Source organism: Sarcophilus harrisii, chromosome 6 (assembly GCF_902635505.1).
Source record: "Sarcophilus harrisii chromosome 6, mSarHar1.11, whole genome shotgun sequence".
Lineage (NCBI taxonomy): Eukaryota > Metazoa > Chordata > Mammalia > Dasyuromorphia > Dasyuridae > Sarcophilus > Sarcophilus harrisii.
In genome coordinates, this window is record NC_045431.1 from 253,369,370 (window position 1) to 253,380,760 (window position 11,391).

At 33.4% G+C, this 11,391-nt stretch overlaps 1 protein-coding gene across 1 annotated transcript; it reads right to left on the minus strand.

The window, feature by feature from the left end:
• Positions 1 to 9,505: 9,505 nt before the first annotated feature.
• On the minus strand, positions 9,506 to 10,429 carry LOC100917542 (olfactory receptor 4C11-like). Its single transcript, XM_003774634.2, has one exon. The coding sequence runs from the start codon at positions 10,427 to 10,429 to the stop codon at positions 9,506 to 9,508; it is 924 nt and encodes a 307-aa protein (XP_003774682.2).
• Positions 10,430 to 11,391: the final 962 nt, after the last annotated feature.

Here is an 11,391-nt window from a genome sequence, read left to right on the forward strand (position 1 = left end):
CTTAAGTTGCCATGGCTCCTGAAATCAGCAAATGACTCATCTGTTAGTGATGATTTTCTTCATATTTGGGGCAGTCCTTGGAAAGCAGACAGGCTGTAGAGCTAAAACCATACTGGAAATCTTTCTACAATTTTAGAGGCCTTCTAGAGTTTGCCTTTTACTGATAGAGTTGTGAAGACTGCATGGTCACCTTCACACCATCTTGAGAATAGGAATTTAGTAACAAAGATATTACCAAGCTTTCTTTGTGCTGGTCTGTCCTGTGTCACTTTCTGCCTTTCTTTCTATGTCTCATCTCCTCCCTTCTTTCTGAAATTTATGTTACTAAGCATAGTTTAGTCTTGTTGTTTCAGTGCCCATAATACTATTTTAGCTATCCAAATAATTAAAATACAATATAATACAAGACTTGGTATCATTTTGAAAAGATGGTGTTGAGGTATAACTTTTTTTGTGGATGAATTCATTTCCCCAGGTCCCATCTTTTTTTAAGTAAAGCTAATGGCCAAATGTAATTGATAGGCAAAATTCTCCCTCCCTGGAAAAATAATTCTTCTCAAAAAACTTTAGCTCTTGGGTTTCTCAGATTCTGGGTTTAATTTTTTAAACCCAGGGTTCTTATTGAAGAGACCTTGTATGGTAGGATGAAGTATATATGTATCTAGTGGTAGCATATCAGTAAAGAAGTCTTTATAAAGCTCTTTTATTCTTTCCCTTTTGCAAATTACAAAATAGCCACCTAGAAGTCAGTCTTATTAACATCTCAAATGTCAACACATTTATATTATTTTTTTGTGAAATCAGGATCTGCTCTCAACAAATGCAGGATTGATCTGAATAACAACTAGATACTTACTTTCAGAAACTTTGAGTCATTTATCAATTCTTCTGTTGTCAGAAAATGAATCAGAGGTATTTCTCATTTCAATTTTTAAAATTTATATCACTAAGCACACACACAAAAAAAAAATTCTTCTATCTTCTGGATGTAATATCTTTGTGATTCCATTCCCCTTTTCTCAACCTCTTTTCTACACATAATAACTAGAGTCAAATGTATATCCTTTTACATAAGAAATTTTCACGGAGACTTTGTCAAAGTTCCAGATTTGTCTCATTCCCATAGGGATTGAGGATCAACCCCCCTTGTTTGGACTCAGTACAGTCTGTTTGGCTTTGGTTGATATTAAACAAATCTTCTTAGCCAAATAGTTCCACCTTCAATTTATACTTTCCTTAGGGAAAATCAGGATGTTTTTAAATTGAGTGTTCAAAGATTTTCCCTTAAACTTTATGTATATTGAATGTTCTTTATAAAGGGGAATACTCAGGCACTCATACAATTCTGAAGATCTCTGCTATTCCCCTCTATATATTTTCAAAAGTATTCAGAAATATCTGTCAAACCTATGTCTGTGATATACACGTTTATCAATTTAGAGAGGAAAATAAGATGCTTTATTCTTCCAAGATATAATTTAACTGTGCTCTATGCCTTTTGTTCCTATTATTTGCTCTCAGACCTCATGCAAGTCCCATTAAAACACATCAAATAATAGTGATGTAACTAACTGTGGAGGTAGCCAATTTTTCTTTAGGATAACCCAATTACTTAAGATCATTAGATGTTCATTTTTCTAAGAATATAAGTTCCAATTAATCTTTTTTCAAATCTTTTTATCTTCAAAACATATGCATAGAACATTTGCCAACATTGACCTTTGCATAGTCTTGTGTTTCAGGTATTCCCTTCCTTCTCCCCACCCTCCCCTACATGGCAAATAATCCAATACCTGTTATACACCTTAAAATATATGTTAAATTCAATATGTGGAAACACATTTATACAATTATTTTACTGCACAAGAGAAATCAGATCAAAAAGGAAAGAGTAAGAAAACAAAATGCAAACGAACAACATCAAAAAGAGTGAGAATGTTATGTTGTGATCCACATTCAGTTCCCACTGTCCTCTCTCTCTGGATGTATATTGCTGTCTTCATTACAAGATCACTGGAAATGGCATCAATCATCTCATTGTTGGAAAGAGTTGCCTTCATTGTTGGAAAGAGTCGCCTTCATCAGAATTGATTTTCTTATAATATTGATGTTGCCATGAATAATGATCTTCTAGTTATGCTCATTAGCTTCAGTTCATGTAAATCTCTCCAGGCCTCTCTAAAATCATCCTCCTGATCATTTCCTTTGGAAAAACAATATTCTATAACATTCATATAACTTAAATTATTCAGCCTTTCTCCAATTGATGGGCATCCACTCAGTTGCCAGTTTCTTGCCACTACAAAAAGGGCTGCCACAAACATTTTTGCACATGTGAGTCAATCTCTTTGGGATGTAGGCTCAATAGAAACACTACTGAATCAAAAGTTATACATAGTTTGATAACTTTTAGAACATAGTTCCAAATTGCTCTCCAGAATGGTTGGATTCATTCACAGTTCCACCAATAATATATTAGTGTCCCAGTTTTCCCACATCCCCTCCAACATTCGTCATTATATTTTTCTGTCATCTTAGCCAATATGAGAGGTGTGTAGTGGTGTCTCAAATTTGTCTTAATTTGCATTTCTCTGTTAATAGTGATTAAGATTAATATTGATGTCATGTACTATAATTGAGCCAGCATGGAATAGTGAGAAGGGCCATTTTTTTCAAAAATATTCTAATAGAGTTATTGTCCAATAGGTAATTAGCCTTAAGTGATCAGTTGCCTGATTCAAGCACATCTTTTAAGAGTTTCAGCCCTTTACAACTACTGATCAGAGAAATGCAAATTAAGACAACTCAGAGATACCACTACATACTTCTCAGATTGCTGAACATAACAGGAAAAGACAAGGATGAATGTTGGAGGGGATGTGGGAAAACTGGGATACTAATACATTGTTGGTGGCATTGTGAACAGATACAGCTATTCTGGAGAGCAATTTGAAACTGTGTTCAAAAAGTTATCAAACTGTGCATACCCTTTGAACCAGTAATGTTTCTATTAGGCCTATATCCCAGAGTCTTAAAGAAAGGAAAAGGACCCACATGTGCAAAAATATTTGTGGCAGCTCTTTTCTTTGGGGCAAGAAACTGGAAACTGAGTGGATGCCCATTAGTTGGAGAATGGCTGAATAAATTATGGTATATGAATGTTATGGAATATTATTTTTCTAGGAAATGATCAGGAGGATGATTTCAGAGAAGCCTGGAGAGACTTACATGAACTGATGCTAAGTGAAATGAGCAGAACCAGGAGATCATTGCACATGACCACATCAATATTATACAACAATCAATTCTGATGAACATGAATCTTTCCAACAATGAATGATTGATGCCACTTCAAATGATCTTGTGATCAAGAGAGCCATCTATACCCAGGGAGAGGATAGTGGGAACTGAATGTGAATCACAACAGAACATTCTCACTCTTTTGTTGTTCTTCACTTGCATTTTGTTTTTTTACTCATTCACTTCCTTTTTTTTTTTATTTGATTTCTCTTGTTTTTAAGAGAATTGTATAAATATGGTTATATATGTTGAATTTAATATTTTAAGGTATTTAACATATATTGAATTGCTTGCCATCTAGGGTAGAGAGTGGGGGAAAGGAGATGAAAATCTGAAACATAAGGCCATGCAAGGGTCAATGTTGTCAAATTATCCATGCATATGTTTTGAAAATAAAAAGCTTTATTAAAAAAAATACTGTCTGTAAAGATTCCCCCCCCAGCTTTATGTTTCCCTATTAATCTTGTTTCTATTGCTTTTGTTTGTGCAGAAACTATTTAATTTAATGTAATCAAAGTTGTTGATTTTGCCTTTCATGATGTTCTCTTGTTCTTTGATCATAAATGTCACTTTGTCATTTATCCAAAGACCTGATAGGCAAATTATTCCTTATTCTCCTAATTTGTTTGTGGTATCATCCTTTATGTCCAAATCAAATATCCATTTTTCCTTTATTTTGGTATGCAGTGTGAGATGCACATCTATGCCATTTCTGACATATTATTTTCCAGTTTTCCCAGCAATTTTCATCAAATAATGAGTTCTTATTCCAGCAGCTGGAGTTTGGGAGTATATCACATACTGGATTTCTTAATCTATACCATATGGCTTTGATGACTGATGCTTTATAAGATGATTTTAAATTTGGTACTGCTAAGCCATCCTTCTTTGTACTTTTTTTCTTTAATTCCCTTGATAATTTTGAACTTTTGTTCTTCTACATTTGTTATTGTGGTTTTTTTTTCTAGTTATATAAAATATTATTTTGGCAGTTTAATTGGTGTGGCACTGAACAAGTAGGCCATTATTAGGCACAATTATAATCTTCATTATATTAGCTCAGCCTAACTATAAACAACTGATATTTTTTCCAATGTTTACATCTGACTTTATTTGTATAAGAATTATGTTGTAATTGTATTCATATAGTTCTTGGGTTTGTCTTGGCAGGTGGACCCCGGGTATTTTATTTTGTCTACAATGATTTTAAATGGAATTTTTCTTTCTATCTCTTGCTGATGGACTTTTGTAATATCTATATCTATCTATCTATACATATATATGTAAATGCTGATGATTTTTTGTGGGTTTATTATTTCTAGTAGGTTTTGGATGATTTTCTAGGATTCTCAAATTACATTATAACATCTTCAAAAAGTGATAGTTTTGTTTCCTTTTGTCAATTCTAAGTCCTTTATTTTTTTTCTTTTCTTATTGCTAAATCCAACATTCCCAATACAATATTGACTAGCAGTAGTAATAATGGGCATTCTTCTTTAATCCCTAATCTTAAGAAAGTTCCAGCTTCTCCGTTATAAATAATGCCTCCTATAGATTTTAGATACATACTGCTTATCATGCTCCTTTATCCCTGTGATCTGTACTGTTTTTAATAGGAATTGGTTCTATATTTTGTGAAAAGCTTTTTTTTTTCTACATCTATGAAGATTATTATCACATAAATTTCTTTTGGTTTTGTTATTGATGTGGTTGATTATAGTAATAATTTTCCTGATATTGAACCAATGCTACATTCTTCATATAAATACCACTTGGTCATAGTATATTATTCTGCTTATGAAATTCTGTATTTTAACGTTAATATTCCTTCATTTGGAATAGTTTGTCAGACTTGCTGCCATACAGTGGGACAATAAGCACCTAATTATTGATTTTATTTCTTTTTCATTGGTGATCAGTTAACCCTTATCATTTTTTTTTTTGATGCTGGTGAAAGAATTTCAGAAAAGGTCTGTTTCTTTTGAGGACATGGGGGAAAAAAGAGGGAATGGGAGGGAGCCAAGAGCAAGTATAGGATAGGGATCCAGTGCAAAGTCAAATTCCCATGGTGGGGAAATCTACCAGATGTTCTTAGCCAAAATACATCAGTGTTGGCTTTTCTGTCCTGATTCAGAAGCCAGTGGATTGACTGAATAGCTGTGAGATCCCCAATTCAACTACAAAAGGCAAATAGTGTTCCTTTGCAACCCAGCACAACAGACAAGACTTGGTCAGGCCCAGGGAGCACAGGGACTAAGCCTGCAGCAGCACTGGTTCCAGGGCAATGTAATATCACTGTAGCCTATAGAGAAAGCTTTGAACAGTCTCCCCTTTGCCCTAAGAGCAGACCTCAACCATTAAAAATGAGCAAAAAGCAAAAAGAGCTCTGACTGTTGATAGCTTATATGGAGATAGAGAAGTACAGATATTAAATCCTAAGTACACTAAAGACAAAATATCTCCAGATGCAGTCTTAAAAAGTGATACAAATTGGCCTCCATTCCACTAGGCTCTCATGGAAGAATTCAACAAGGATCTTAAAAGAGTTTTAGAAGAAAAGTGAGGAAAGGAAATGAGAGGTCTGGTAAAGGAAACAGAAATTATCTGAAGAAAATCACTCAAAGAATAGTTTGGGTGAAATGGAAAATAAAATAAAGTCCTTGAAAAACAGAATTTCTGAAATGGAAAAAAATGAACAAAATAATCCATTTAAAAGTTCAATTGGCCAAATGCAAAAGATAATTGATAAATTGATAACTGATCCAAAGGAAACTGAAGAAAAGGATTATTCACTAAAAATTATAATTGAAAAAATGGAAATAAATGACTCAATAAAATAGTAAGAATCAATCAAGCAAACCCCCTGCCCCCCCAAAAAAAATGTACAATACCTCATAGGAAAAACAAGTGACCTGGAAGATCCAGAGAGTCCTTCTATTTGACTCACTAAAAATCACAATGAAAAAAACAGTCTGGACAGCAAAATTCATGAAGTAATCAAGGAAAACTGCTCTGGTGTCCTAGAACCAGAGGGTAAAATAGGCATTCAAAGAATCCACTGATCATCTCCTGAAAGAGAGCCAAAAAATGAAAGCTCAAAGAATGCTGTAAATTTCAAAATTATCAGATCAAGGAGAAAACACTGCAAGTAGCCAGAAACTAACAATTCAAATATCAAGGACCCATAATCAGTATTGCCTAGCACCTACCTGCTTTCAAATATAGAATGCAAGATAAGCATAAAAAGATAAAAGGGAAAGAAAAAAACATAGTTTTTAAAGGTTAAAATGTTTAGATGCCTATAGGGGAAAATGATATGTTAAACTCTTGAGAACTGTTAGTTTGTTAGGGGTATACATATAGGGTATAGGTATAATTTGACTTTACTGTGATAATATTTCAAAAGAAGCTACAGATGGAAAAGGGATTGTATTGGAAGAAGAGGGAAGGGGAGGTAAAAAAGGGTAAATTACATCACATGAAGAGGCAAAATAGAGCTATTATATTTGAAGGAAAGAAGGGAGGGGGTGAGCATTGTATGAATGTTAATCTCACTTTATTAGGCTAAAATAGAGAAGATCAGACATATTTTATTTAATACAGAAACTTGTCCCATCCTATATGGATGTAGGAGAAGAAAGGAGAAAGCAATAGAATGGAAAACAGAAATAGAAGGGGAAAGGGATATGAAAGTGGGGAGTGCATGTAAAAAAAGATGGCATATTGAGGAAGGTGTTGGTCAGAAGTAAAACACTGGTGAAGGGAGAAAGAGGAAAGAGAAAAAAAAGTATAATAGGGAAAATAAGATAGCAGAAATACAGAGTTAGTAATTTTATCTGTGAATGTGAATGGGATAAATTCTCCCATAAAAGGGAAATGGATAGCAGACTGGATTAAAAGCCAGAATCCAACAATGTGTTGTTTATAAGAAATGCATTTAAAGCAGAGAGATACACATAAAATCAAGGTAAAAGGCTGGAGCTGAATCTATTATGGTTCATCTGAAATAAAAAAGCAGGGATAGCCATCCTGATCTCAGATCAAGCAAAAGTAAAAATAGGTCTAAATAAAAGAAATAAGAAAGAAACTTCATCGTACTAAGGGTATCATAGATAATGAAGCAATATGAATAATAAATGTTTAGGCACCAAATGATATAGCATCCAAGTTCCTAGAGGAGAAATTAAGAGAACTGCAAGAAAAAAAAATAGACAACTAAACTATATTAGTGGGGGTTCTCAACCTTGATCGCTCAGAATTAGATAAATCAAGTCACAAAATAAATAAGAAAGAAGTTAAGGCAGTTCGATTAGTAGGGCACGGAATAAGTAGACCAATTTAGGCAGAATTGTTATTTTTATTATATTAGTGTTTTCTAATTGGGTTTATATAGTCCTTAGTATCTTTGATATTTTAGCCAAGTGAAAGAGGCATCTGTCTTCAATACTCTTCCCTTTTCTTTTAACATCTTCTGGTTGACTTATTCCAGTTCAAAGCCTCTCTAATTTTTATGTATTTACAATTAGATTGCCCAAAGTTGTAAAAACAAAACAAAACAAAACAAAACATTACACAAAATTTATTTTCAGTTGAAAGCTGTTTTTTATTTGACTTCTCAATAAGCAAGTAGATAGGTGAAGTTGATAAAGCACTGCACTCCTTGCCAAGAAGATTTGAATTCAAATTCAGCCTCAGAAAGTTGAGTTTGTGTGTGGCCCTGCACAAGCTATTTAACCTCTATGTACTTCAGTGTTTTCCCCATAAAAGGAAGTTGATAATAGCACTACTCTCAAAGATTATGAGAGTAAAATGATATAATATTTGTAAAAATAGTCTGTAAATAACATAGTATACATTTTTAAAATATTTATTTATTTTAAAGTAAATGCAAAATAATAAAAAAAACAACAAAATGGAAAAAACAAGATAGAGGAAACTGAAATTAAAAAAAATTATGTGGCCAGCAGTTCAGGGAGGATTAAAACTACATAACAATAAATTTTCATTTTAAGAAAGCATTTATTGTAATGCAAGAGATTATATTCATGACTGTCCCTCTTTTTTTTTTACTTCCTTGTAGGTTATTCTTTCATTCTCTCTTGTGCAATTTCTAGTTAATTATTTTTTCCCCTTCCCTAACTCTTCCAAAGGAAACTACAGTAAAGCACAGATATATTTAAGTTTTTGTGTGTATATATCAATATGTGTATATATATGTATATTTTCAGTTTTTCCACACATATGCATATATCTATATGCAACCTATATATACCTAGAAACATAAATATGAACACATACACATATATACATACATATTTATACATATATAAACATTCATATAAAACAATATTAATATGGCTAATTTGTAAACAATTTTCTCTTGCTTGAATCTTTGACTTTGAGAACAGAAAAATATAAATTATACAAGAAATTCATGTAACCTATTGTAAGTCTTTTAGAATTTTCTATCAAACAATCTTGAATGAAGATTAGCATATTCAAATGTAGAAAAATGCAAGCGAATTGCAACATCAAGTTTTCATAGTGGGGTTCTAAGAGGTAAAATGGTGAGTACTGACAATAATATAGGAGATTCTAGTCCTTAGATTTCATCTCTTTTCATTGGATTCCTTATCACTTTGTGTCTCAAACAACATTCTTCACCTACAACTGTTTTCTTTTTATCCTATATTCACAAGGCCAACAATTTAGAAGTATAGAAAGCTCTAGAAGTTTTATAGTCTAAAATGTTTATTCCATTTTTGAGAAAACATACAAAAAATTAAAATTATTTTCCCAAATCACACAAGAAAATAATAGGAAAGAATCGACTTGAGATCCAATGTTCTGTTCTTTATACCATAAAAATACCTTTCTTTGGTATTTTTTCCCCTTTTGTTCAATATGAGATAAAATACAAAAGGTCCTCATAGTAATATATTTTTCCACTCTAAGAAATAATGATAAAACCAAAGTAAATGACATTTCAAATTTTTCTAGTTCAAAAAAGTAATACTTTCAAAGGCATAAAATAAAACATATGGAAATGCAAATTTAAAAATATCTATTGAAATAGTCATTAAAATATTGCTAAAAGTCCATGTAACCCCATATTATCTTTATGACTATTACATATCAATTTCACTTCTTCCACTTTGAAACAATCATCTTTGGAAAAGTATAAAAAATAATATGCACTAACATATTATTTGTCCCTTGAAGTCACTCTGGTGCTCCATAGCTTCTTCATGGCATTTTTAACTTCTTCATTCCTTAGGGTATAGATCAAAGGATTGAGGAAGGGGGTTATAATGGTATAAAATACAGATACCAACTTATCAAGAGGGAAGGTGGTTGGAGGCCGTGTATATATGAATATGCAGGGACCAAAAAATATGATGACAACAATGATATGGGAGCTGCAGGTGGAGAGGGCTTTGCGCTTCCCCTCTGCACTATGATTTCTCAGGGAGTGCAGGATAATTGTGTAGGAAATCATCAACAAAATGAAGCTTGCTGAGCATATGGCTCCACTATTGAAAACTACTAACAGATTTAATACATATGTATCCATGCATCCCAATCTCAACAAAGGTTGCAAGTCACAGAAATAATGGTTAATCACATTGGGACCACAAAAGGGAACACTCAAGATAAGGATTATCTGGGCTATAGAATGCAGAAATGACCCTACCCATGCTAATAGAATCAGAATCCCACATATCCTGTGGTTCATGATGACTGAGTAGTGTAGAGGTTTGCAGATGGCCACATACCGATCAAAGGCCATTAAAACGAGAACCAATATTTCCATGCAGCCAAAGAAATGCAGGGCAAAAAGCTGGGTCATACACTCATCAAAGGAAATAGTGTTTTTGTGAGAAAGGTTGTCCACAATCAATTTGGGAGCTGTGGTGGTAGAAAAACAAGAATCTGCAATGGATAAGTAGGTTAAGAAAAAGTACATAGGGGAACCAAGTGTAGGACTGGTCTTGATTGTTACAATAATTAGTAGGTTCCCCAACACAGTGGCAGTGTAGAACACCAAGAAAATGACAAATACTATCTTTTGCTTCTCTGGGTCTTGTGTCAATCCAAGCAGAATGAATTCAGTCACGTTGTTTCTCATCTTTAAGACTCAAGTAGGAAGGACACAGAAGGGAACTGGTTAATATAATGAAAGAATAAAGAACAATAACTAGAGCAGAATTTTTGAGGTCTCCACAAAGGAATCATTGTTTGTCTGTATATAGTTAGGCTTTTGTTATGTCTATTTTCAAAGTCTTAGATAAGAAAAGTTTAAGTGAAAGTACTTCTATCAATCTGCTCTAGCCCATTTCTTGCTGATGGTGTGTCTGTGTGTATGTATTCATATGTGTGTAGAAGATACACAGAGACAGGGAGAGAAATACAGAGAGAGAGAGAGAGAGAGAGAGACAGAGAGAGAGAGAGACAGAGAGAGACAGAAAGAGAGAGAGAGAGAGAAGTGCACTGTGATCTCTCCATTGACACATGTATACCACCATGTTTCAAACTTACAGGAAGACATGCATAGTTGGACACAGGTGGGTTTGTATTTGTCTTATTCAAAAACTCAAACTCTACTCATGCCTTCCTAGCTTTCTAAAATTAACAGTTTCAGTGATAATTACTGTACTCTCCCAATGTGCACAATAATCTACCAGAAATAATGCAGACTTAGATTGTTATGTTTAAGTAATTCCTTTCATATACTCTCAAATTTTGAAGGGAACTCATAAGATGTCTTGGCCCACCTTTGCTTTTTGTTTTACAGTTTCTCTGATAAATAATCATCAAATTCCCTTTGAAAATACCCAATATTGAAGAAAATTTCTTTGAGTTTCTATTATACTTTAGCTTTCTCTCTCTCTCTCTCTCTCTCTCTCTCTCTCTCTCTCTCTCTCTCTCTCTCTCTCTCTCTGTCTCTCTCTCTCTCTCTCTCTCTCTCTCTGTGTTTCTCTCCCCAATAAATGACAGCCCTATTGATGATTTAAAATGGCTCTCATATGCTCTATAAGCTATTTTCTATAGCATGATTTTCAAAAGCTAACTTTTCTGTTTAACTTTCTA

What these genes read in the sequence shown, in the direction of transcription:
- LOC100917542 (XM_003774634.2), bottom strand. Translation starts at nt 10,429, where the DNA reads ATGAGAAACAACGTGACTGAATTCATTCTGCTTGGATTGACACAAGAC.